This window comes from Cygnus atratus, chromosome 4, assembly GCF_013377495.2.
Source record: "Cygnus atratus isolate AKBS03 ecotype Queensland, Australia chromosome 4, CAtr_DNAZoo_HiC_assembly, whole genome shotgun sequence".
Taxonomy (NCBI): domain Eukaryota; kingdom Metazoa; phylum Chordata; class Aves; order Anseriformes; family Anatidae; genus Cygnus; species Cygnus atratus.
In genome coordinates this window covers 32141386-32168496 of record NC_066365.1, presented here as the reverse complement: position 1 = coordinate 32168496, position 27111 = coordinate 32141386, and the positions used below count along the sequence as shown (strand labels likewise).

Below are 27111 nucleotides of genomic sequence, written 5' to 3'. Positions count from 1 at the left end.
CCTACAGTAAAGGAGAAGATGAAATAATTAATTCCACTACAAATTTCTTTGTACCAAAATTACTGTAATTCTACTAGAGTAAAACTGGAAAGGCTGCTTGAATGGATAGCTATAAAGACATCTAATTGTCTTGAGCAAAATAATTTCTAGTTTATTGCCTTGTGCCAGGAATTCTTTTTAAGCAGGGTCTTGAGTGTTGCCGATCTCTGTGAAACTGTTACCATTTTTCTGAGACTCTTCTGTGAAAGTTCTCAGTAAATCGAAGAAATGCTTCAGTTTGCAAAGGGAAAAACAAGAATCGTGGTATAAAATAGTATCTTGCACAGTTCACTAGTGTGCTTGGTTATGGAGGGAGGGGGGAAATCATGGGCAGTTACAAGCTTTCAGTGTGGATTTCTGTCCTGGTGTGAACGCTACATAAGCTTGGGATGTTCAGCATTTTCCCAAGAAGAGACTTGGAGAAGCCCCAGCCACACCTGCTCCCTCTCCAGGCAGCCATGTGGCTTCATGGACATGCACTGGGAATTGGAGGTACGGAGGTTGAAGTTATTGCTGTACTTGATTTGTGCCGGGCGTCTTAGCCAAGTCTGCCTGGTGTGTCCCCAGTTTCCATCCTGGATCCAGGGAATATTCTCGGCACATTTTGTGAGGGTTTATAGGGACTCTGAGAACAGTGAGTGTCTGTTCAGCTGTCCTAGCTTCTCCTGCAGGATTAGTGAGACCTGCACAGCGTTGTGTTGGAGCTGAGGGAAGAGGAGCGGGCAGTGCTCCCTAGGACCCTGCCGGTAAGTGGGGCTGGTCCCACTGGGCTTACCTCCTGCAGGGAGGGACCCGGAGTGGCCAGACTGGTCTTTGCGGTGGCGGATGGGGCGTTGCTTTCCAGCATTTGCTCTTTTCCCTTCCAGTCTCAGGCAACGCCCGTTGCTTGTGCTAGGCCCTGAGTCACCCTGTTTGCCCTTTCCACATATTTTCCTTGCTGTAAGCTATTTGTGGGACAGGTGCAGGGTGGCACGTCCTCGTCACCATGGTCACGTTCTGGTTGCACCTTTGCTTCCTCTGCCCCATCCCATTGTTGGGTCGGCCTTGCTGTGTTTGTCAGGGCTCGGGGCAGGGCTTACTGTGTGCTCTTCACAGCACCTTTGGTGGGCTGAGCGTCCCCAGCAGTTATGCCCACTCGGCGTGGCTGCAGGGGGACAGGCTCGCTCGCCTGGCCTGGCGGAGGTGGGTGTCCCAGCAAGCCCAAGCATTTCTGGCAGCAGTTGCCCATTTCTGCTCTGGTGGGCGAGAGGCCTGGCACTGTTCCCCATCTCCTTGAGCTGGGGGATGTGGAGTAGCACGGGGGAGGATTTATTGTCCCAGCCCTACAAAGAGGTGTTGCAACTGAGGTCCTGGGAGCTTGCACCCACTGCTGTGGTCATCACTAGAGGCACAGACCCAGGTGCTCCCCTGCTGATGCTTGTCCCTTCATCCCTGGGGTGGCTTTCCCTGCAGAAGTCTCTCTCCATGCCTCCCCAACAAAAAAGCCACCCTTGTCACTGTGCCTTGTACACCATGTGGCTCGCTTTTTCCCCGGCCTTTGCTTTGCTTCATTTCTTTCCGGTCACTTAAACCGCAGCGGCCCAACCCCTCAAACGCTTTTGAATTTTGGGGTGGCTGTGGAGGGCGGCAGCGCCCCGGGCTGCCGGCAGCCTTGCTGGTGCTGCTGGGCCACGTGCCTCTGGAGCTTTTGTTTGGGACCACTCAAACACTGCTTGCAGGCTGGTGCTGGCCTGGGCGAGCAGGGACTGAGCCGACCCCAGCCATGGGGCTCCCCGGCCCGCAAACTGGTGCTGGATGAGCCAGTGGTTGAGCTGCTTGTCCAGCGTGAGCTGGTTGTTTAATTGTCTTCAGCCACTCTACCAGGAGGCAGGCCTGGCTCATAGCTGAGCATGGTACATGTGTGTGTGCACCTCCTGAGGTGTGCCTTGCCTTGGGGAGCGACCACAGAGCTGCTCCTCAGCAAACCCAGTGCCCATGCGGTGGTTTCGGGACAGTGCTGCTCCGTCCACCGGACCCAGCCTGTGGTGTGACGGGCTTGGCCAGACCTCGCTTCTCAAACTGCGCTGGCGAAACACTTGGTTTGTTGGGAGCTGGTTGTTTGTTTTTAATTTTGACTGAATGTACAGTTTGTGGAGGGAAGTCAGCGCTTTCACACGTCCTCCGTAGCGCAGATGTGTGGGAAGCCTGTGCACTGGACTCGCCACGGCTTCCAGAAGCAGCTACGTGGAAGGGAGGCGGTTGCCTCCGCGGCATCCGGGGGAAGCAGGATGTGCTGGGTCGGGGCTGTCTCGAAACTAGAAACATAACTTTCTTCTCGCGCAGGACAGCGGGTTAGGTGTTGTAGTGAGGCCATCGACACCCCATGAGGCCTGCTGGGGTTTCTGGTTCTGATTTAGTGAGAGGCGGGTTTCGCTTCATTCATTCGGCACAGCCTTGTTAAAGTCAAGGTGTTTTGCAGTGCCATGCGTGAAACACCAGAGCATGCAAGCCAGATGTCAAAACTGATAAGGGAACCCCGCAGAAACAACAAAAAACACGGTAACCTTTCCATCACACTCCTCAGATGACAATGTGGCCGTGGGAGCATATTGCTCACTTCTTGGCCGTGCTTGCAGGGGCGAAGCAGGGTGATGGCAGCGCTTGCGAGCCAATGGAAAATGATCTCATTGCTGCCCTGTGTATCCTGCAGCGTGGAAGCCCTTGTCTCCTCTCTGCTCTCCTCAGGGCTGTGACCCATGGTGTGCTGTACCTGTCACCCCTTCTCGTCAGCTAAGGACATCACGCCTACACCTGCCTTTGGGCTCCCACTGCTAGTACTGTGTTGAGGTCATGCACTCTCCAAATGACTCTGAATGCCGAGTTTCAGTGTTTTCTGGTCTGTACATCCTCATCACGCAATGAATGCTCTTTCCAGGGCTGAAAGAAACCAGACTGTAGGCATCTTCTGTTTAACCAAGGCCCAGTTGCCCAGCTCGGGCACTTCCCCAGCACCCTGCCACACCATCGCTCTGGTGAGCACAAATATTGTTCAGTCACCTTCTCCCAGTATGTTGCTATTGCTTCCACCACCACTACCTCGTAGTTGTCTTCCTCTTTGTAAGCTTGCAGAGCTTGCTTGCAGCTGCAGCCCTGAACATCGTGTGTCTGCGTGGCCTGAAATGCCCACAACTTTTGGGCTGGGGCTTCTGGGCTCCTGATGGCAACAGCAAGCTGGGACATAAATGAAGGACATGGTGGTGGGCAGCCTGAGCTAGTGGGGGCACGAGCCTTTCCTGTCTGCCCCAGCCTGAGGGATTTCTGCCTTCTGAGAGGTATTCGTGGGTGAGGTCCTGGGTTTCCTTTGTAATAGCTGAACTTTCGTGATGTAGGTTGATACCCTACAGCAACATGCGACTTGCAGCAGTTGCTGTGCTGTTGCAATTAGTAGGGGTGTGCCAAGCCCTCAGCTCACAATGCCACTAAGGAAAGGTGTCTGCATGCCCTTGAGAGATGCCCTGAACGTTCATTGGTTGGTAGGTTGTTGGTTTAAGGGTATTATTTTTTTTTATCCCTGAGAAATGAAGCTTTATTTCCACTTGAAACCTTTTTGATAATTTGTCGGTTTAATGACTAAAACTTGTTGCAAATAATTGTTTATAAAAACATTTCCAAATCCTTAAGGGAGAGGTGCCAATATAACAAATCTTTTAATTCCTACTTACTGGTTTTCTCAGTGGAATATAAACCTGTGTGCATCCCCGAGAGGGACTTGCATGAAGCTCAGTAAGGTGCAGGTTTGGGTTGGGTTGCAAGAATCTCATACGCCGTTTGCTATAATAGAGAAGCCTGAAGCCTAACCAAGGTAGTGTTCTTACTGAAGAGCTGACTTGAGGGATGAGTGAAAGGCTCTTAGGTGGCTTGCTGTCTGACTTTCTCCTTGTTTGCTCATTTTCGCAGTCCTTTGTTTGGATGGCCAGCCCCATCCACAAACCCGTCGAGCAGGAGCTCAGCTGTCTTGGCCAAAACATCACTGATATTTTGTAAGAGAGGGCTTGTTAGAGAAGTCTTCAGAGGCTGAGTATTTTGTTCTATAAATAAAAATAGGAAACAGATGGCACCAGTTTCAAAAGTTAAGTGGTTTTTAACTAGTCCAGTAACTAATGTTCTTATATACCTACAAAAATATTACAGTTTTATCTTTGTAAAGATCAAAAGAACAACTTTGAAGCACTTGCCAGGCACATACAGTCATGCATTTTAATAGATGACAGACCAAATGTATCCGTACAGTAATGGGACTGACTTGGTGATTTCAAATTCCCCCATCTATTCCTGCAGTGAATAAAGCCTAATGACTGCTCTGTTTTTTGTTTGTTTTCTTGTTGTTTGTTTGTTTTTTGTTTAATTACTACTACTGTGGACTCAGTGTTGCCTCAAAACATACTGAAGATATGAGGAGAAGAGAGGAAAAATCTGAAAGTTGGAGGTCTGAGAGAGCCTAATAAGGATGTATTTCATGGTAGGAAGAGAGAGAGCCTGTAGATCTGTATATAGATCTACAGATATCTGTCTGTAGATATCCTAGATATCTTAATTATATCACCATCCCTGTCTGTTTAGGGCAACCCACTTAATCACAGATATCAGTTTTAACTTCCAGAAGGTGATGGGGAGAAGTAAGACCGCAGGACGCCTGGCTTAGTTTGGTACAAGTTGGCTCAGAGCTCAGTGTGGTCTCTTGGACAGGTTGTATTTATCATGTCTAAAGCAATCAAACCCCCAGCTGCCCAGCAGCAGGTAGAAATGCTGTGTACCAGCTTCAGTAAACTCAGAAAGCGGCTTTCCAGTTGCACAACTTATTTTGAAAACTCTTTTTTTTGATTGTTCAACTTATTCTGTGAAGGCAGAAGAGTCTGTTTTTTCCAAAGCATTTTGGAATGCAGATACTTTAGAGTTATAGTTGAGCTAAATCTTGTTCTTACGAGAGATGCCGACTTTTATTAGTTTGTCTGCAAAACAGCTGCTTCTGTTTTCCACAAACATGTAACATTAGTTTCAAGTCTGTCTCTTTCTGCAGACGGAGCCTCGTTGCTCTGCTCTCGAGGCCAAAGCCCACAATATCACAGGGGAATGCCGCTACGTGCGCGATGACTCTTAACTCCATCCATCTCACTGAAATACGGCCTTTCAGGACATGGCTTCTGTTTGCCTGGTTTGTACATTGTGTGCGTGTTTGTTTGTTTGCAAGGAGTCTAACCTTGTAGTTGGCTTGACTGAAACACACACCTTTGGCAGTAGTTACATATCCAGAGCATGCTTATGAACCCCCTGGACCTGGTGCTGGTGGTACCCTTCCTCTGCATTCCCCACTCTGAGGATGCTCAGGATGCCTCAGTGCTGCTGGTGCCAGCCACCCCTGCCTGTGTTCTGTGGTTAAGCTCTCCCTTGTATCCATCTCCGCTACCCGTCTTTTCTGCAAGGCTTAACTCCAGTTCCCAGATCATGCTTTTTTGCCCGTCAGAAAACAGTCACAAGAGGAGAAAGCAGCACCTTTTCTTCAGTATCTCAGCTGCAGCACTTAGAGAGGTGTGGGGAACCTTCCGGCTCCAAAAATTTCCCTCTTCCACAGGAGGGGAGCAGGCAGTAGCAGGCATTGGTGATCTGCCCCACATTTCTTTTTTCCGCTCATTGTAGGAAAAGGAGCATTTGTGCTGGCTTTTCTCTCCCGCAGATCTGTGACTTCCCCTCAAACAGAAGACTGTGGCTTTCCAGAGCCAGCCCCTCTGCGTGATGGAGCAGCCTTGTCCCACTGCCTGACAAGCTCAGGCCAGACTAAGTGCGCGTGTCGGTGGGGACCCAGCTCTGCACCAGGTCTCCACCAGCAGGGACAGAGAGCTGGGGGACCTCCTTGTCTCCAGTTCATCCCTTCTTCTTGCTTCATGCCCCAAAAGGAGGGAGAAAGAAGCAGCTTGACTACCTGCCTTCCCCTTCAAAATGCACGAGGGGACCATCTAATCAGAGAGCAAAGGCACTGTCAGAGGGTGATAGGCACAGCTTTGGTGCTCTGAAGTTGCTCTCTTTCATGCCAAGAGTTGCAGGGAAAAGCAAGGATTGGAGGAGCAGGAAATCCCCAGGCGTGGGGTGTCTGGGTACCCCAGCAATGCTGCAGGTCTCCGAGGAGGCCCTGCTCCACTCCAGATGGTGTGTGTTGGCCTGGGTAAGGCTGGTTCCTGGAAGGACAAAGAAAGATCTATTAGTAATTTTGATTCCTTTTTTTTTTTTCCTTTAAAAAAAGAATTATTATTTCCTGGTTTCGGTGTTTCGCGACGTTTACCGAAGATGCTTAGCCAAAGCAAACCACCCGAATGAAAAATTGTGAGCAAAGAGGTCAGCCGCCCAGCAAAGCTGGCACCTTGCCCTCGGGCGCTTTAGTCACGTCAGATTAGGTGCTCGCTTGCCTCTTTCCTGCAGATAGGCTCTGACTCAAGCCTGCCTCTGTGTGCAGCCACCAGAAGAAAGCTCAGGCAGGTCTGGAAAGGCTCTCTAGCAAGAGGAGGGATTGCCATGCCTGCTTGTTAATTTTGGCAGCGCTCGTATTCATTCTTGTGCCAGCAGCGTCACGGAAAGCAAACAGAGAGGGATTATTTTATGATCAGTTGCCTTTCTGGGGGATGGGGGGGTTTTTCTGGGGACTTCCTATGGGGAAGAGAAGGCAGAGCAGGGCGCAAAGCGTTTTCTTCGCCACCGGGAGGCTTTTTCTGCAGGAGGAGCTGCACAGAGCCAGGACGGGTGAAAGCGCTCCCTCCTCCCTTAATCCTTGCAGCAGTTGCAGACCTGACCTACCCACAGTGAGTCAGTGGTATCAAAGTTGTCCTGTTACTTGTTGAGACATTACGAGCTCACAGCTTTTTGCCTAGCCAGCCAGCTCTCCAGCTCCTTGCAGTGTTCCCCATGAACGAGAAGGGGCCGCCTGGCCCGGGGACAGGATTTCCAAAGCCTCAGCCTGCAGAAAGTGAGCAAAAGTCATTCAAAGGCTGTGCTTTGTGCTGGTAAGTGTAAGGAAAACTGATTTTACAGCAAAGTTTGGAACTATGAACAGTATGGGAGAAGACGCCAGCCAGCCTTTGCCCTATCCATCCCATCTTCCACTTAGTTGTTTTTTGTTTTTTTTTTGTTAGTGACTGTTAGAAGATAGCATTCAGCTGGAGGGCAGTGCAAACAGCAAAGGCACTATCACAGATGGAGATGTGGAGACACGAGAGAGAGGGCCGAGAGGGAATCCTCTCAGCAGAGGATCCTGCACCTCAATACACTTTGCTTGGCCTTTTGATCCTAGAAGTGAGGTGGGAACAAAGAATTCAAGGAACCAACCCCAGAGAAATAAGGTGCTCTGAAGGACTGATTCCAGAGGAAATTTGCTGAGACTATTAATCATGGAACAGACAGGAAATTAATTTAAAATGATGTCATAATAATAGCACATGAAAGAAACACAAACGTAGCATAACCTCTATAAATAGAAAAAGAATCTGTATGCTGACACTTGGGTAAGTGCTAAGCTGAAAGCCAACCAGGTGGCCAGCCTGCTGGGTGAGAGTTGTTAAGTGCTGGAGGTTGGGACCCAAAGAAACAAAGCTCTTCTTGTGCCTGCAGGTGCAAACCTCATCACGGGTTCAGGGTTGGAGGAATATCCCCTGCATTGAGACAAGGTGAGAGAGATGCTCTTTCCCACAGTAGAGAGGATTTAAGATTTTGTTATCCTATGGTTACCGCTGAACAAATTTAGCCTTGCTTTATAATTCTAGCTGTTATCATGAAAGTTGATTGTTTTAACCATGTTTTTGCCTATAGTTCCTGTGATTCCTCTTCCTTTGATATCTCTTCCACCCAAAAGATGCAAATTAGGGATCAGATTGCCCAAAAGAATGCGTTACCATGTGTCCTACGCTTCTTAAAGACCTGCAAAAATCTTCAGCATCACTATGGCCCCTGTTGCAACCTGTACAGGCTGCCTACTTGATTTCAGGTTAAGAGCAGGGGGGGTTGTTTTGTTTTCTTCTACTCTGTGCTTGTAATCACCTGTCGCACCAGGGCTTTAGTCTCTGCCAGAGGTCTGATGTCCTGCTAAAAGGCCTGAAGGGTCAGCAGTGCTTCTGGACCATCGCTCCTGGGGTAATGGGACATCGCTGAGATAGGACCAATCCTTCACAAGCCCATGCCACCGCTGCCCAGCCTGTGGAAGTAGTCCAGGTAACTGGCTATTTGAGCTGAATTCGACAAAGTTTTACAGGTGGGTACTTCACAGTATTAGACAGCACTTTGTTTTGGGGGTTGATCTCCTAGCACAGGTTATTTTTTGCTTTGTGAAAACTGTGAGAAAGGCAAAAAGGCGCAATGCAGAAGAGGAACCGCAGCTACAGGGCGAGTTCTGACTGCAGTATTACTAGGCTGGTAGTGCTACGCTCACACTTAGGGAAGAGCAAGAAATGCAATCTGAGGATAATTTAGGAGGAATGATTAAAATAGCTGAGTGCGTACTTGAAAATCAGCTCAGGATGTCTGTTTTCAATCATATTCAAGTCTGGAAAGTCAGGGAATGGTCAGATAGTGGAAATATCTAATTATTTGAAGGTGTTTTGGTGGCTCTATCAGATTCGGCACACACTTTTCAAGTAATTATTAACACCATCTTACGATCAAGCTTTTCATTTTAAGTAACGTTATTTTTCATGGCTGATTAAAACTTTGCTCTATTCAAGCTCCTAAAAAAGTTGGTTAAAAAAAAATAGAAATTCAAAAGAACACAATAGAATTAATCCTTGCAAGAAACTCGTGAAAGATATCATTTTTTCTGGTACACACGAACTTGGGAAGAGCTGCTTAGATTTTGCCTAATTTTTTAAAAATATCGTGCTTTGACAGCAGATAAAGCAAGAAAAGTGTCTGCACCAAAGAAAGAGCTTCTGAGGTTTTAAAAGCTGAAAACAAGGATTTGGGATGGTCTGGTTTTCTCTTCCTGAGATGCACTGTCACATCTGAAATACTTCATAGCATCGGAGACAGAGGGAGGCAGTAATTGGACGCAAAGCCTGAGCTACCTGTGCAAAATATATCCTGGCATTGTCTCTTTTGGAAAAAATACAAACATCTCGATATTTTTATAGTATATGATAATGACCTGATTCATTTCCTGCTCAGGTTGTTGCCCGACTGTTAAATAGAATTTTATTTTATTTTATTTTTGTGTAACAAGCAGTTAAAAATGTATCTCTGCATCCCAGCACAGCGTTTTCCATCTCCATGCAAGAAACAAACTCTGGCTGTTTCTGCGGCGACTTGGTCCTATTCCCACGTATGTTTCTCTTCCACGTAAAAAAAAAAGGGTGGGGGGGGAGAAAGGGCACTTTTTTTGGTGTATCAAGGCAGAGCCAGGCACAAAACACGTGTCCACACACCCATCTCCACTAGGCAAGGTCACAGTTTGTTGGACATTTCCCAAAGTGACATTTCCCGGCATGCGTGTCCCTTTGCCCAGCATGTTTGAAAAAGCTTTTCCTCGGAGTGGAGGGAAGCCTTTTTTCCCCTTCACGGGAAATTCCAACGCTGGGATGTTAAACCCTCGCTTCCTAACGACAGCCTGCTGGTGATGGCTCGCACCCGGCAGACTGTGACAGCGTATTTCCCTCCTGGTGAGCTGAAATGAAGCAGAATCTGTCCAACAGTAAGCTTAAGAGATGTGATTCCTCTCTCCTTCCTGCCCCCCATGTTGCAGCTTGTTGCTTGCAGGGTACCTAAGGGGGAGCCCAGCCCTCAGGCTGTGTTTTGGGCTCCTACATTTCACAGGCTGTTTAGGCTCCCTGTGGAGCATGTGTGGGGATCTTGGGTTATGGGTATGGGAAATACAAGTAAGGGTCGATGCAGCCAAGCTAGCCTGTAGGAAAAGCTGATGTCTTGGCTCTTGGACGCTTACCTGCAAGCGCGGTCCCCATCCCTGCATCTTCCCTGCGCACCAGGCCCCTTTCTGAGGGGTGCAGGATGTCCCAGGCAGTGCTCAGAGGCAGTCGTACGTAACCTGATGAACTTGCACGCACACCGAGGGAGTCTCCTGGCTGGTGGCATCTGCTTTATACCTTGCCTTGCTCCCTGCAGCATGCCAGGTGAGCTGTCTCATTTTGGAGTAACAAATTTGTGTGACACGGATAACAGGGTTTGTTATGCATTTGTCATGATGTTCTGCAAGGGAAGGGTGTCAAAACTTGCTGTAGTATTTGCTGCTTTACAGCTGTGTATCAACTGCAAATCCTAACATTCCTGTCAGAAAAAAAAAAATTGTTTTCATCTCACTTATTAAAATGCAGAGTAAGAAAGGTGCTGAGTTGTTTAGTTGGTTTCTTTGTGTTGATGCAGTTCCTTGGGAGTCAAAAAATCAACAGGACTATTTTGGGAGAAATTCAGATGTTTCTGCTGTTGAGTCACGCTGTTGCAGCTATTCCATAAAGACAGAACTTTCTGTGTTGTGAGTGTCACAGCCTGCAACCCTCCCTGGTAGCTGCTCCTCTGCTAAGGCAGCAAATCAGCTTCATTTCTGACTGAGAGCTTTCAGAAAGGATATGAGCAAGAGGAGGAGAAAAAACAAAACAGAACAATATCACAAACCTGCTTCCTTGGCAAAGACAGTCCAAAAGGCTGGCTGTTGAATGTGCAGTCAGGTACACAACACTGTCTCACACTCTGCCCAACGAAAAGATGAACGAGGATGTTGCAGAAGAAAAGTAAGGGGAATCTGTTCTTCTACATTTAAGCTGCATCTGCAGGTCTAACCAGGGGATTCGGCTGCTGTCAATGTAAGCCTGATAGGGAACATTATGAAAAAGCAATTTTAACTCCATCATTTTTCATTATAATACTCTTTTTTTTCTTTTCTTTTAGTTTGAAGATGAATACCTGAAGTGCTGCAAGTCAGATTAAAGCATAGGCACCAGCAGTGCATGCCAAGGCTCTGCTTGCAGAACCGTGAAGCAATGCCAAGCCTTCTGCTTCCGATTACACAAGCCTCATACCTCCTGCTCCAGAGACTGCAAGCACAGATTTGACCACCTTTCCTCACCAGCCATTTCCGAGGCGGGGTCAGGAGAAGATCCCTGCGGGTTCAGCCCAGCTTGCGCTGCTGCAGACAAGCTGGCGCGTCCTAGTCACCGGGGTGAGTATCAGGAAGGAGCTCTGCACCGCTTGTAAAAATTCGCAAGGCATTTCTGCTAAAATTGCTGCTGGCCAGTGGATTCATGAACTCCCTCCCTGCCCTGCTTTTTCTGCATTTTCTTCGAGGCAGGGGCAGAAGGAGGGAGTCGCCTGCCCTTGGTGAGCCCCGCCCCGTGCTGCTTGCTCATCATTTCTCAATCTCCCAAGCGGAAGAGCAAAATGAGAGCAGTTTGGAGCGTGGATGCTGCCATGCAGGAGGAAGGAGAGGAAGGGAGGGGACCAGCTGCAGGATTCTCTCCAGTGGGACTGTGAAGAGGAAATGACTTAAAGAGAGAGACGTGCCCATGGGGGGTGGCACCAGGGCTGGCAGGAGGAGAGGGCTGCAGGGCTCTGGCAGCTGGAGCCTGGTCCCGAGGCCAAGCTCCCCCACAGACTAGCGTTGCTTGGTTCATGGTGTTTGACCAGCACACCTATTTCCGTAGGGTTCTGTCCCACACAAAAGCATAAACATTTTTTTATGTCTGTTTAGGTCCACACCCATCTAATACATCCTTCCCTCCATTTGTGGCTGCCCTGCCCGGCAGCAGCGATTTAATACTGGAGGTGGGACAAGGTAGGAGCCTGTCCCTCCGGCAGGAGCAGTGATGCAGAGCCCAGGGCTGGAGCTGGGTGTCAGGGCATAGCCATCTGAGGGAAATGGGTGCTGCATCTGCTGCCGTCAGATACACAGTGACATTTAAAGCTTCAAAAATGGCCTGCACAGCTCTCCCTCACCCCTACATATCTTCTGACAAGGGCCAGTGTGGGGTCTCTGCTTGGAACAGCTGCAGTTACAAGAGTACAGGCTTGTTGCAGCTCTGTGCCATTCTGCTGGGAAAACGTAGTATGCTGGTCGGTGGAGGCATGCACCCTTGTGAAGCACTGCAAAAGAGGAAGGATAATCACAGCTTCAAGTCAGACGTGGAGGAGGAGAGAAAGCACTCACCAGATGCAACTTTGTTCAATGCAGAACATGTGATTGCTCTGGAGAAAAAGCAGATGAGATGAATTTTATTCTTGCCTTAAAAAGTGGGATTTTTTTTCCTACTTTGACTTTGAAAGAAGTTATTCTGAGCCCAGTCTCCAGTGTTTCTGGCCACACTGTGAATTGTCAGACCTTCCTGACTCCAGGTAACCTGAGAAATCCCCACAAATTGACCTGGAATGAGAGAGAGAGGGGGAAGTTGTGTAGATTATTTTTTTTCCCCTACAGATGGAAACAAGCAGAACACCCATCCTGACTTCTCAGCTTTTTAAGCAGCTTGCTGAACCAAGCTGTTTTGGGAAAGGTCCCCAGGGGAAGAGGGGCAGAGTCTCTCCAGTCTCTCTTTCTGGAAGAAACCAGAAACCACATCCCTATGCCTCATTTTATACTCTTGCATGCAACCTCTGGGTCTGTATTATCATCCTATGCTTTCTGAACAAGCGAATCACTCCCCAAGTTCCAGTTTAGAAGCGTGATGAGAGTAGGCTGAGCCTGAATGTTGGGAGGCAGTTGGTGTTTCTGAAAAAAAAGCTGACACCTACCTAAAGTCTCCATGAATGCATGATAGTGACTCCGTAAGACACAAGAAAGCGTGCTTGTTATGCACTAAATGAAGTACGTAGCCTCACATGTATCTTGAAAGCTCTTCACAAATGTAACTTCTTTAACTTTCTTGAGGAGTTGCAATTTTGATGACAAAAACCCAGGAATGAGTTGTGCCAAACTCAGAATTAACATTTTGAAAAGTTTTGAAAACCAAAAGTTTCCCCTGTTTAAAAACAAGAGCTATTCCAGCTGAGAGGTGCAAGAGGGAACAGATAGCTTTAGGGAACTTTTGGCAACTTTTTAACCTTATGTGCAATGCTAATTTTAAGGTAGTGGGACTGAAGCATGCTCTCAGATGCACTTGAGCTTCTGCCTGGGCTTTGTCAACCTTGAGCCGTCAGATGCTGCTGGGCCCCTGACGTGTGGCTGTGCAGGTGGCCGCAGTCAGTGTGTCTGTCTGCTTTCAGGCAGGTACCTCTCGGAGCAAGTGCGCAGCAGACTGTGACAATTTCTGTGCTCAGAAAAAAAAATATAAAAAGATAGAAACTGCTGTCAGAAGGTTTGGAGCTTGAATTTAATGGATCTCCCTCTCAGTGCTGGTAAGAAGTCTTCCTACCCCTTCATACTTGCAGCCTGCTTGGTCATTTGACCAGATGTGCGTTTCCATTCAGTCAGGCGAAAATAAATATCATCAAGCCTTCCCTTTCAAAATTGTCTTGGATGTTTACAGTGGGATACTTTCTTTCAAGCTGTCTTCTTTCTGAGACCAAGTATTGTTCCAATGTTATGCGTTTTGTAGTTGTTGATAACTTATGACCACAGCATCCTAGGAAAGGAGGTGATGCTGTGTGTTTCTCCATTATTCTTTTTGACTAAACAGCTTGACTCCAAATTATTTATAATTAAATATATATATATTTAAACAATTTTTAGAACCCACACAACAAAACATCTTGGCTGTGCTGATATCTTCCATTGTTCAGTCCAGTTAACAGCCCCCAACACATACCAAGCAATAAATACCAAAAGTAGAGAGGTAGGGAGCAGAATGTCGTTCTGCCTTGAAACTATTTCTGCCCTTAATGCCTCAGGAAGCAATTGGGAAAGAATGACTTGCGCTAAATGGTTGCATCACCTTCTGAGCAATGGGAGCTGACTGTCGGAAGGAGAGAGATCTGCTGCTGAATTTCAGCTTGCAGAGCAGAGGGTACAAAAATGTACAACACTGCAAGACTGTGAGCCGGAAGGTCAGTGTCACGCATGGTGGACAATCTTGACTCTTCAGAAGCCGTGATTTCCTTAGGAGAGCAGCCACTAAAGAATAGCCATGCACAGCAATATGCTTCATTGCCTGAGTAGTTAGTGGAGATTGGGAAGCTGTCAATAAGGTTTTGTTTGAGGAGCACAGGCTGAAATATTTTCTAGCTCCAGACCTGCCGAAGGGTTTCCAGCTCTTTCTGCAATTACAGGTATGAGGTGACTACTTGGTCTGTACAAGATCGGTACACGAAGAGAGAAATGCAATGTGCAGTACACAAGGTAAGTATTTACTCTTTGTGTATTCAGCATTGGGTGATGCTGTTTGTCAGTACTGAAACCATTTAGAGCAGCTTGTGAGCTTTAATAAGTGACTTATTTGCTGGTGTAGCCAACGGTGAAATGTTCTTTGGCACTGATGGCAGGAAACACAGCCCTTCTGTAAATTAAAATCAGTATTGTTCTAATTACGTTCAGTTTATAGGGTGACGGTAATGTCTAATTCTCGTCTACTCCCAGCACTGATTTACAGAAAAGGGTGATAGTTTTGTTGGGTTGGATATCAGCTTGTTCAGCCTTTCTGATAAAGAATGTAAATTGCTTGCAGAGTGTTTAAAAGGGCGTGCCAGAAGTGTACTCGGCTTTGCTTTTTAGAAGCCCTGAGGCTCTGCTGTGGGAGACCCCAGGGTCTCTTCCGCAGAGGTTTGCAGCGTAGGAAGCCGCAGCCTGTTCTTAGGGCCGAAAGGGCCAGTGTGTACCACTTAGGTGGTCATAAGCCTGTTCTAATTTTTGGTTTCTGACTTCCTGGTAGCTGTACTCGACGGACCGTTTAATGCTGCGAAGGGTGTGAGTGTATCTAACAGTCTTCCCCTTCTTAGGTTGAAACATCCAGTCGTAACTTCATTCCAAAGAGGAGGCATAATGCTGAAGGCTTAGGAGACAGGAGCTGTAGCAGATGGGTGTATGAGAAGGCAGGACTTTAAGAGTCATCCTTTATGGCTGTTGGGACACTATATGGCTGTACCTCAGAGATAAGTATGCTGTGTTTCCAGGCTTCAGCAGCTCAAATAGGACAGATGTTGCATGATATCTCATACAAGATAAAATTTGAATATGGATTTGCTAATAAAACTGCACAGGATTCTAATTGTTGCCAGTTGCTGTCCAAACCCAAAATTGATACTGTCTTCTCTCCTTTCTGTTTCCTACAGCAAAATGTTCAACCAACCAAAACAAAAAACAACAGCTACACATACCTGGCAAGTGTGGGCCATGTACATGGTCTTGGCTGTCAGTCTCTCTGAGGAACAAGCCCTGAAGCAGGCCTGTCCTTCATGCGATGCCACACAGTTTTGCAACTGCTCTTCCATGGGCTTGGACTTCATTCCCTCGGGGCTCACGGACAAAATCACAGTGTTAGACTTGGCCCGCAACAGGATAAAGTACATCCGAGCACACGATCTGCAGCAGGCTGTGAACCTGAGAACCCTGCTGCTGCAGTCCAACAAAATCAGCTCCATAGACGAGGACTCGTTTGTCTCCCTGGGGAAACTGGAGCTCTTGGACTTGTCAAATAACAGCCTGGCTCACTTGTCCCCAGGGTGGTTTGAGCCCCTGTTTTCACTCCAGCACCTCCACATTCATGGCAATTGCTATAGCGACCTGGGGGAAAGTTCTCCCTTTTCTAGCCTGAGAAACTTGAGCTCTCTCCACCTGGGCAACCCACGGTTCTCCACAATAAGGCAAGGAAACTTTGAGGGCATTACGCTTCTCAACCAGCTGTGGATCGAGGGCAGCAATCTCAGTCTGTATGAGCCTGGAAGTCTGAAATCAATTAAGAAGATAAGTCACATGATCATAAGCATAAGAAGGGTAGATCTGTTCTCAGCAATTGTTCGGGACCTTCTGCACTCTGCCATTTGGTTAGAAATTAGAGAAATTACATTGGACATAGAAAATGAAAAACTGGTGCAGAATTCTACACTTCCTTTAATGATACAAAAAATGACTTTTAGCAGAGCTTCATTCTCAGATAAATATGCCAGCCAAATAATGGTGTTATTGAAAGAAATCACATCTTTGCGAGAGGTAGAGGCAATAGATTGTGTGCTTGAGGGGAAAGGAAAATGGAATACTACAGAAATTGAAAGAAGTGGACCAGGTTCTGTTGAAACAGTATCAGTAACAAATATGACTATTCTGCATTTTTATCTGTTTTTTGACCTCGAAGGTTTGGAGTCACAAATAAGTAAACTGAAAAGACTCAGCATTGCAAGCTCTAAAGTTTTCATGGTACCATGCAGACTTGCAAGAAATTTTTTATCACTTTTGTATCTTGACTTTCATGATAATTTGCTTGTAAATAATCGCTTAAGTGAGACAATCTGTAAAGGTGCTTGGCCTTCATTGCAAACTTTAAATCTAAGTAAAAATTCTTTAAAATCCCTAAACCAGACTGCAAAATATGTAACTAATCTACCCAAACTGAATAATCTTGACATTAGCCAAAACAATTTTGGTGAGATTCCAGATGTGTGTGAGTGGCCAGCAAATTTGAAATATTTGAATCTCTCCAGTACTCAAATTCCCAAATTAACGGCTTGCATTCCCTCAACTCTCGAAGTGTTGGACATCAGTGCAAATAACCTGAAGGAGTTTAGTCTGCATCTGCCGTTTCTCAAAGAGCTGTACCTTGCAAAAAACCAGCTGAAGGCCTTGCCTGATGCGGCAAGCATTCCTAACTTGGTGGCCATGTCAATCAGAAGAAACAAGCTCAACAGCTTCTCCAAGGAAGAGTTGGAGTCCTTCAGGAAAATGGAGCTGCTGGATGCCAGCGCCAATAACTTTATCTGCTCCTGTGAATTCCTCTCCTTCATTCAGCACCAGGCAGGGATAGGCCAGGTGCTCGTGGGGTGGCCAGAAAGCTACATCTGCGACTCTCCCCTGGCGGTGAGGGGGGTGCAGGTTGGAGCCGTGCAGCTCTCACTGATGGAGTGTCACCGGTCCCTGGTGGTGTCCTTGATCTGCGCTGTGGTTTTCCTGGTCATCCTCATCCTGGTGGCCATTGGGTACAAGTACCATGCAGTCTGGTACATGAGAATGACGTGGGCGTGGCTCCAAGCTAAGCGGAAGCCCAAGCGAGCCCCCCCAAAGGACATCTGCTACGATGCTTTTGTCTCCTACAGCGAGAACGACTCCAACTGGGTGGAAAACGTCATGGTGCAGGAGCTGGAGCAGGCGTGTCCCCCCTTTAGGCTGTGCCTCCATAAGCGGGACTTTGTGCCCGGGAAGTGGATTGTGGATAACATCATCGACTCCATCGAGAAGAGCCACAAAACGCTCTTTGTGCTGTCGGAGCACTTTGTGCAGAGCGAGTGGTGCAAGTACGAGCTGGACTTCTCGCACTTCCGCCTCTTTGATGAGAACAACGATGCGGCGATTCTCATCCTCCTGGAGCCCATCCAGAGCCAAGCTATTCCCAAGAGGTTCTGCAAACTGCGGAAGATAATGAACACAAAGACCTACCTGGAGTGGCCTCATGAAGAAGAGCAGCAGGAGATGTTTTGGGAAAACTTGAAAGCAGCTTTGAAATCATAGGACAATTTAGTAGTTCTTGTTTCAGTGTATTTACACAAAGGATATAGGTCAGTGTTTCTTCCTGCTAAGAAATTTATCTTTCTTATTTTTCTGCCTAACAAAAACTAGCTTTCCTGTGGATAGTCATGTTAATAAATGAAAAAGAGCCACTTAAGGCTTTCCAGTGATTTGATATTGTGATCTTCCCTGCTAGTAACGGTGATATTTGGAAGCCATGTGTGATTTTCGATACTTTTCTAAATACATTTAGCTGAATTTAGTGTTTTTCTGTACTCTTTCCTCCTGTCATCATATCACTGATTAGCTCTTGACAATCCCTTTGTAGTTTACAATTGAAAATAAATCCAAGTGGTTCAATACTCCCGTGTCAGTTGTTCTTTCATTTTTTTTTCAGCACCATCATGCACAGAATGCTAATAAAATTACATTCTGAGAAAAAAACGGAGAATTTACATCAAAATATGCTTTCTGAAGCCCTACCATTGCCATGGAACATGAAACAAACAGTACTGAATATGTACATCTCTGTTCATAACACTGTTTTTCTGGCTACTCATGCTGGAGTCCATACCACCATGCACAGGTTGGGTTTTGCTCAATAATGGTCAAGGACGTATTGTGGCACCTTGTACAATAACTTGAAATTCGGAGGCATTAAATCAATTGTTTTTTAATTTTCTTAGTCTTCTTTCTCCCTGGGGATTCTTGTTTCCCCCTTTGTGGTTACCACGTGTCCTTACCTACAAATAGAAATAGTTGCTTCCTTTTTGTGGTGTGCAAGCATGTGCTTCTAATGAGTGGGGTAGATGGTACTGTAGACTGGTTTCTGCTCTTCTATTTTGCACAGCACATTTAATTAATCATTGGGCCATGCACCCCTACGCACTTGCCTCTGTAACCAGTGCAGAAAGTCTACACTGGTAAGAGGGAATTCATCTTTTCTACTTCAGTGTGAGATACGTCCTGGATATACTGCATTGCTCTTCACCAGTTGGAAAGGGAATTGTGACAAGCAGGTAGATATAGATGTTTATGTTATGATAGCTGGTCTCACCCTGAGTACCTGCAGTTGGATTTATTGTGGGTTTCTTGTGTTTAGAGCTGCTTGTGGAAAGCTGAATTGTCTCTGGAGGGATAAATTTATATGTGAGTTTGTATAACTCGCCACTTCCATGCTCCACTTTTCTTGTGTTGCTGGAGTGTAAGCACAGAAGAGTATAGATGAATCTTGATTAAACTTTATACATGCAATTATTTTATGGTGAAATGCAAGTCTTGATGTATGGACTGAGAGTCCAAGTAAGTGGTTGAAAAATGAGGAAATTTGCTTATACATGTGTGTCTCTTCAGGCATATGTGTACATATATGTATCTGTGTATGTGCCTATGTATATGTACATATTAACACTTCTGTGTGCATGTGTCTGCATAGATACACAAGATTGCAGCTTCTGGGGGTTAGCATGCAAACTCCACTTTCGGTTCTACTTTCCTGTTACAATGACATCTCTATGGTTAGTCCAAAGTCTACAACGGAACTTCTCTGTTCACCCTCTTGGATCAGAATAGCTCAAGGGCTAATCAAATCTGAGTTCCAGGCAAGTGATGAGTGAATCATCTGATAGCAAACACTGAGCACAGATAAGATTGATTAGGAGGCTGCATGCCTAGAGGTAAGGAGGGAAACGTTTCAGAGAAGGTCAGGCAGAGGTAAGAAAAACCTTGACTTTTATGTGGTATGTTCTCACCATAGACACAGAATTTTATGGGCTCACGCATTTAAAGAAGACCAACAGCGTTACTGATCTTATGCCAATCAGATCCTCTAGGTGGGAATTCCCCTGCTTGCATAGCCCAAGTTGAGAAGTGAAGTGGGAAGGCGACAGCGGCACGAGAGCTAGCTGAGTGAAGAGTGATCACCGAGAGAGATGAAACATGAAATAAGTTAACTGGCACACAGGCACCAGAGCTGGAGCACCAGGGAATGTCTTCTACATGGAGGTAAGTCTGCAGGCGGGTGGAGGCTGGAGACGCAGGGAGAGAGTGAGGCTGCAATGCTGTAGTGAGAAGTGGGGATGGAGCACTTGGGCTATCTAATCTCCGCCACCATGTTGTCCTCCTCTGCATGGGAGATTTGGGATGCTTGGGGCTGCTGGGCATGGTCTGGCTCCTGTGGGAGAGCAGGACAGTGGGGAGGATTTCTGACTCCTGGCAGGAGCAATCACAGGCAGCTGGTGGGACTGCATGGCAGGCAGGCAGCGAGAGGGAAGGCTCCCTGGGAGAGCCGGGACATGCTGATGGGAGCAACGTCCTTCAGGAAAGGGCGACAGAGGAAAGCAGCACATGAAAAAAAGACAAGCTGGGTCAGGCTGTGTCATTTCATCTCAGTTTCCTCTTGAGAGGGTGCCCTGTGTGTGTTTTGTCCCATTCATTGTTTTGTGCCATTTGTACATCACTACCACCTGCCCAGGGAAAGCTAGGTGTGAATATGGGCTGCTTTTGTTTTAGGAATACAACCAGGAAAGAGCTAAGTAAGCAAAGGTCTTGGGGCTGTGTGATCAGCTAGCTACTTATGTCATGCCACCCCGTTGCACAGCCATGTGTGAGTATGTATGTATATACGCATATATACTTTTAAGGAAATGCTGGTGAGCAATACCCAGGATGTATGTAATCCACACACAACCAAGTGGGAAGTAACGACTTTCCCAATCTACTTGTGGCTTGATCCTTTCACCAACCAGTGACCCCTCAGACTGCAGCTCTGCTAGAAGTTAGTAGCTCTCTTTTAGCTTGGTACTCTTTCCCAAACCGGAAACAATTTGCATGCTATTGGCACGCAGTTAAATTCACCTTTATCAGCGTTTATAGAACCTTGGTCTGTTGACACTTGTTTTCTTTAAGAATATGTGCATATACTTCTACTGGTCTGGACCAGGAAAGATAACCCTGAGCATGTCTGATGGCTTGGATCCTTTGTCCATAAACTAGAAACACTTTGAAAATTTAGTTCATCACTGTGTCTTACAGTACAACCAGATCTGTGCAAGTTTCCGCATATTAGCTGTGTTTCAGTTTCTATGTGGCAATTTTTTCTGTCCAGTGCAATGGGGAACAAGTGATTCTTTGATAGATTGATGATAGGGAGTGGGGCTGTATTTCTGAGCAGATGTGGAGAGGCCTGAAAGGACCCTGGAAGTCAGGAAACTGCATTATTAGACAGGAATGGGAAGGGGAAAAGAATGTCTGAAAATGAATGAGAGTAGGAATGGAATTTCCCCAGGTATCTGCCCCATGTGACAGACAAGCAAAACAACCTTAAACAGGTGCTCAGGGAAGTGACAATAAGAAGTGACAATAAAGAAAAAATCTCTTCCTGTACCACCAAACTGGGTTCATTCCTTCAGTTCCTGCTGGTAAGGAGGAGAGTTGTTGGGCTCAGCTGGTGTTTCCAATGTAGTTAGTACCTGCCCAGTTACCTTCTGTTCTGCCAATTTTCCATCTGTAAATAACTTACCTATAGATAGATTTCGATGGACTGTGTTGCCTGGTTGTTTCTGTTTGTTTGCTTGTTTTTCTAACAGTGGGCGGTTTGACAGCAACTTGGGCTTGCTATTCATTTTAGAAATCCCACTTCAGTGTGTTGCTTGTGAAACCAATCTTAACCACAGCTTTTCTCCTATGGCTTACAGTACTGTGTTATCCAGGCAGCCTCATGTGACCAAAGAAGCCCTGTAAAAGAGCCTCAGCTGGATAGCAGGTGATTGTGACTACATATTGTAGCTCTTTGGGTGGGATTCACCTGCTTAAATATCTAGATACCTAAACCATTTTAAGCTGGTGGTGTAATTTCTCTTGGAGGCATCCCATCTTAATGTAGGCGTCTAAGAGACATGAAGTGAATTGCCCCTGAAAGTTGTTATTTATTTTGATTGACTTTGGAGGACAGAGTGAGTGACCACCTCAGCTGTGGGCATCTGAAGTCTGGGGAGATGAATGTGTCCTTCAGGATGCAAAACTCCATATCAGAGAAAAAGAGAGATTAAAGGAAAATAGCAGAAGAGGTCAAAATGCTTGTAGTCTTTTAGGTGGGAAAAGATGGAAGGACTGAAAAAATTATCCAGATCCTTTCCTCCTCTCCCCATATGCTCAAATTCTGCCCCTTTTGAAAGATTTTAAGCAACTCTGGCTAAAAATAACGCAACTAGAAATGGTAGGACTTGTCTGCCTAAATTTTCCTGTTGTAGGTCAGCTACTGTAAAACAAACTGGGGTATGAATTCAAACCACAGTAGATCTTCTGCACAGAGTCTCAGTGGGATGACCGAAGGAGAAAATTCTCCTCAGTGAGTACATCTAACCCAGTTAACCTAATGTAGATCCCATGATGACCTTTGGGAACCTGTTCTCTGGTCTTTTTTGGAATTGGTTCATTCTTTTCACCCTTGGTAAAATACCTACATCCCAGGGGTTTTGTGACACACTGAGGAATGTTGTCTCATGCTTTAAAAGTGCTCTTTGATCCTTGCCAAGAAAGCATAAACAAAAAAGATTTATAACTCAATATGTAATAAGTGTTTTGAAAGGAAAACAGCCCTCCCAGGCTTTAAGAATCGTTTTTCCAACTCCTCAAAGGGAGAGAAGATCTAATGTCTCTGTTGGAAGGGGGGCCAGGCTGGATTTTATGGCAAGCTCTGTAACACAATAAGCCATTTCAAATCAGTATTATAAAAGGCATGAATGTGAGGAGAAAGAGAAGTGAGACAGAATTTACAACTGTGTGGATGTTCTTGAATCATTTTGGTCTAGAAGATGAGGAACAAGCTATGAGGATGGAGAAAAAGTTGATCTAGTCCAGCCAAGTGGTCTGGCTGCAGGAAGCTCCAAGAGCCCCTGGATCTTCCTTACATCTAGGCCTGACCAGCCAGATCTGCCACACAGACCTAAAGCAGAAAAAGCCCCTAGCAGAGGAGGAAGATGTAGCGGTAAAAAGGCAGAGCTAAGAGTCAGCTGCTTACAGTGGTCAGTTTTCCCAGCTTAAGTTTCAGTATCAAGTGTCAGACTGATCATAGCATGGTAATGATGGCCTACAAAGACATCAAGACAAATACGTAGCTCCCAGCTCCTAGCACACGCATACCCAGAATAGCCTAAGGCAGAAGAAAGGGACAGAAACATATTCAACCAGCTTCTCCTTATTGCCAGAAGTGAGATTAGACATATGCTGGTATGAATATTAAATGTGAAAGTTACTATTTTCGACAAGATGCTGACTCTTATTGATGTGACCAGGATTTGAATCCACATACTGGAAGCAGGACTTGAATGAACACCAAAGTTTGCAGATGATAGTAAATTCATAGGAGCCATTGACTCCCTCAAGGGTAGAGAGGCCTTGCAGAGAGATCTTGACATACTAGAGGGCTGGGCAATCACAAACCACATGAAGTGTAACAAGAGCAAGTGCTGGATTCTGCACTTGGGACAGGGCAACCCTGGCTATATGTACAGACTGAGGGATGAGAGGCTGGAGAGCAGCCCTGTGGAAAGGGATCTGGGAGTTCTGGTTGATGTCAAGTTGAATATGAGTCAACAGTGTGCCCTGGCAGCCAAAAAGGCCGACCACCATACCCTGGGGTGCATCAGGCACCATATGGCTAGCTGGTCAAGGGAAGTGATTGTCTCGCTCTGCTCTGCACTGGTGTGGCCTTACCTTGAGCACTGTGTGCAGTTTTGGGTGCCACAATATAAGAAGGACATAAAACTATCAAAGAGCGTCCAAAGGAGGGCTACAAAGATGGCAAAGGAACTAGAGGGGAAGATGTATGAGGAGTGGCTGAGGTCCCTTGGTTTGTTCAGCCCAGAGCAGAGCAGGCTGAGGGGAGGCCTCATGGTGGCCTGCAGCTCCCTCACAAGGGGAGCGGAGGGGCAGGCGCTGAGCTCTGCTCTCTGGGGACAGTGACAGGACCCGAGGGAAGGCATGGAGCTGGGACAGGGGAGGGTCAGGCTGGGTGCTAGGGAAAGGTTCTGCACCCAGAGGGTGGTCGGGCACTGGGACAGGCTCCCCAGGGCAGTGGTCACAGCACCGAGCCTGCCGGAGTTCAAAGAAACATTTGGACAATGCTCTCAGACACAGGGTCTGATTTTTGGTCCTGTGTAGAGCCAGGAGCTGGACTTGGTGATCCTTGTGGGTCCCTTCCAACTCAGGATACTCTGTAATTCTATTTCCCACAAGACACAGGCTCTTCTTAATGTGACCAGGATTTGAATCACATATGCAAGACTCTTCATAGTAAAAAAATGAATATACAAAGTAATATTCACAGATCCAGAGGAAAACTACTTAAGACAGGATTGGGGGTGGGATGGGATATATGGGGACTATTTTCTAAACAGGCAAAGGATCATATTAGCAAGAATGTTGTAATTATTCAGATGTTTAGCTAAATCTGTCAAAAATGTGTACAACTAATAATTAATTTGATAGTCCTAATTCCAAAACTGGAACCCTTAGGAGAAAAGAAAAAAATTAATGCAATATACTTAGCATTTATCAAGTGATTGTGGAATATGTATGTAGAGTGTCCCTTATTTGACTAATCTATGTAATCTCTGAAATGCATTAAAAACTGATATAGTCACAGTGTCTTTAAAGGGAACAGTAAGGGTTATGTTATAGCTATTATCCAAAATGTAGCTACTTCAGAACTAAGTAATCATCTTGTATTTTCTCTATTTCATATTTTAGGCAAAAAAAATGTCTACACATACCTGGCAAGTGTGGGCCATGTACATGGTCTTGGCTGTCAGTCTCTCTGAGGAACAAGCCCTGAAGCAGGCCTGTCCTTCATGCGATGCCACACAGTTTTGCAACTGCTCTTCCATGGGCTTGGACTTCATTCCCTCGGGGCTCACGGACAAAATCACAGTGTTAGACTTGGCCCGCAACAGGATAAAGTACATCCGAGCACACGATCTGCAGCAGGCTGTGAACCTGAGAACCCTGCTGCTGCAGTCCAACAAAATCAGCTCCATAGACGAGGACTCGTTTGTCTCCCTGGGGAAACTGGAGCTCTTGGACTTGTCAAATAACAGCCTGGCTCACTTGTCCCCAGGGTGGTTTGAGCCCCTGTTTTCACTCCAGCACCTCCACATTCATGGCAATTGCTATAGCGACCTGGGGGAAAGTTCTCCCTTTTCTAGCCTGAGAAACTTGAGCTCTCTCCACCTGGGCAACCCGCGGTTCTCCACAATAAGGCAAGGAAACTTTGAGGGCATTACGCTTCTCAACCAGCTGTGGATCGAGGGCAGCAATCTCAGTCTGTATGAGCCTGGAAGTCTGAAATCAATTAAGAAGATAAGTCACATGATCATAAGCATAAGAAGGGTAGATCTGTTCTCAGCAATTGTTCGGGACCTTCTGCACTCTGCCATTTGGTTAGAAATTAGAGAAATAGCATTCAATATACCTGAAGAAATACAACTTTTGAGAGTTATATCTTTGTCTTTTGCAAAGAAAATTTCTTTTAAACAGGTCTTACTCACAGATGCTACTGTGCCTGGGATTGTCAGTATTTTAGAAAATGTGCCAAAATTAGTTGAGGTGGAGATGAAAGACTGTAGACTCTTGGGCACTGGAAAATGGGATTTAAAAGTTCAAGCAAACCAATCACAGTCTCTGACAGTTCTGACAATAGAGAAATTATCTATAGAGGAATTTTATTTGTTTACAGATCTTCAGGCTGTACTAGATCTACTATCTCTCTTTACCAAAATCACAGTTGAAAATACCAAGGTCTTTTTGGTACCATGCAGGCTTTCAAAACAACTTCTGTCATTAGAGTATCTTGACCTTAGTGCAAATTTGCTTGGAGATCAGAGTTTGGAGCACTCAGCCTGTCCAGGTGGTTGGCCTTTACTACGAACTTTAAATTTAAGTCAGAATTCACTGAGTGACTTAAAAATGACAGCTAAAAGCTTGTCTCATCTAAGAAACTTAATTCTTTTAGACATTAGCCAAAACAATTTTGGTGAGATTCCAGATGTGTGTGAGTGGCCAGCAAATTTGAAATATTTGAATCTCTCCAGTACTCAAATTCCCAAATTAACGGCTTGCATTCCCTCAACTCTCGAAGTGTTGGACATCAGTGCAAATAACCTGAAGGAGTTTAGTCTGCATCTGCCATTTCTCAAAGAGCTGTACCTTGCAAAAAACCAGCTGAAGGCCTTGCCTGATGCGGCAAGCATTCCTAACTTGGTGGCCATGTCAATCAGAAGAAACAAGCTCAACAGCTTCTCCAAGGAAGAGTTGGAGTCCTTCAGGAAAATGGAGCTGCTGGATGCCAGCGCCAATAACTTTATCTGCTCCTGTGAATTCCTCTCCTTCATTCAGCACCAGGCAGGGATAGGCCAGGTGCTCGTGGGGTGGCCAGAAAGCTACATCTGCGACTCTCCCCTGGCGGTGAGGGGGGTGCAGGTTGGAGCCGTGCAGCTCTCACTGATGGAGTGTCACCGGTCCCTGGTGGTGTCCTTGATCTGCGCTGTGGTTTTCCTGGTCATCCTCATCCTGGTGGCCATTGGGTACAAGTACCATGCAGTCTGGTACATGAGAATGACGTGGGCGTGGCTCCAAGCTAAGCGGAAGCCCAAGCGAGCCCCCCCAAAGGACATCTGCTACGATGCTTTTGTCTCCTACAGCGAGAACGACTCCAACTGGGTGGAAAACGTCATGGTGCAGGAGCTGGAGCAGGCGTGTCCCCCCTTTAGGCTGTGCCTCCATAAGCGGGACTTTGTGCCCGGGAAGTGGATTGTGGATAACATCATCGACTCCATCGAGAAGAGCCACAAAACGCTCTTTGTGCTGTCGGAGCACTTTGTGCAGAGCGAGTGGTGCAAGTACGAGCTGGACTTCTCGCACTTCCGCCTCTTTGATGAGAACAATGATGCGGCGATTCTCATCCTCCTGGAGCCCATCCAGAGCCAAGCTATTCCCAAGAGGTTCTGCAAACTGCGGAAGATAATGAACACAAAGACCTACCTGGAGTGGCCTCATGAAGAAGAGCAGCAGGAGATGTTTTGGTTTAATTTGAAAGTAGCTCTAAAATCCTAGACAGAGACATTTAAGACTGAGTATGTAGAAAATATTTGCTGGATTCATTTCCCTTGCCTCTTTGTCCATCATTTACCCATATCTTTATAACAAACGTTTGAGCTACTGAGATTTCTGTTACTTGCTGTGAAATTATTTTATTTTTGTTACTGTAGTCATGAATTTTCTACGCGTTTTAACCAGCGTTATTAACAAAAGCAGTTTCATTTAAATATTTAATGATGAAAAGTTATTTGGATACATGGCTATGTAGTTTATATACTTTAATCTTTGCAATAGCTGTATGAAAGAGCCTGCTTAGCCAAGGGTGTTTCTGTATTTTTTGTATAAACTGCTTCTAATCAAGTGCAGTAAAGGTTAGT

The 27111-nt window shown here is 46.2% G+C and overlaps 2 protein-coding genes and 1 long non-coding RNA gene across 11 annotated transcripts; 2 read left to right on the top strand and 1 right to left on the bottom strand.

Moving 5' to 3' along the window:
• Positions 1-4247: 4247 nt before the first annotated feature.
• LOC118249278 (uncharacterized) lies at positions 4248-11103 on the bottom strand. 2 transcript variants are annotated; one of them, XR_004779002.2, is made up of 4 exons: positions 10963-11103; positions 10675-10868; positions 6862-7021; positions 4248-6248 (listed from the first exon to the last, which is right to left on the bottom strand). It is a non-coding gene; the product is annotated as an uncharacterized LOC118249278 (long non-coding RNA). The 2 variants fall into 2 exon arrangements; XR_004779003.2 differs by lacking the exons at positions 4248-6248; positions 6862-7021 and adding an exon at positions 9573-9712 and having other exon boundaries at positions 9989-10868.
• Positions 10542-18000, top strand: LOC118249208 (toll-like receptor 2 type-1). Of its 8 annotated transcripts, none has more exons than XM_035548952.2 (5): positions 10542-10862; positions 10948-11218; positions 13255-13386; positions 14257-14326; positions 15256-18000. In XM_035548952.2, exon 5 carries the CDS (start codon positions 15260-15262, stop codon positions 17639-17641), a length of 2382 nt encoding a protein of 793 aa, XP_035404845.1. In that variant the 5' UTR covers positions 10542-10862; positions 10948-11218; positions 13255-13386; positions 14257-14326; positions 15256-15259; the 3' UTR covers positions 17642-18000. The 8 variants fall into 8 exon arrangements, with proteins under 8 accessions (XP_035404845.1, XP_050566294.1, XP_050566292.1 ...); XM_050710335.1 differs by lacking the exon at positions 10542-10862 and adding an exon at positions 14923-15079 and having other exon boundaries at positions 11077-11218; XM_050710337.1 differs by lacking the exon at positions 13255-13386 and having other exon boundaries at positions 10666-10862.
• Positions 18001-24397: 6397 nt separating this feature from the next.
• On the top strand, positions 24398-26749 carry TLR2 (toll like receptor 2). The gene has a single exon (XM_035549031.1). It carries the CDS (start codon positions 24398-24400, stop codon positions 26747-26749), a length of 2352 nt encoding a protein of 783 aa, XP_035404924.1.
• The last annotated feature ends 362 nt before the right edge of the window (positions 26750-27111 follow it).

Excerpts from the sequence above, each read along its gene's own strand:
- LOC118249208 (XM_035548952.2), top strand. The coding sequence starts at position 15,260 with ATGTTCAACCAACCAAAACAAAAAACAACAGCTACACATACCTGGCAA.
- TLR2 (XM_035549031.1), top strand. The coding sequence starts at position 24,398 with ATGTCTACACATACCTGGCAAGTGTGGGCCATGTACATGGTCTTGGCT.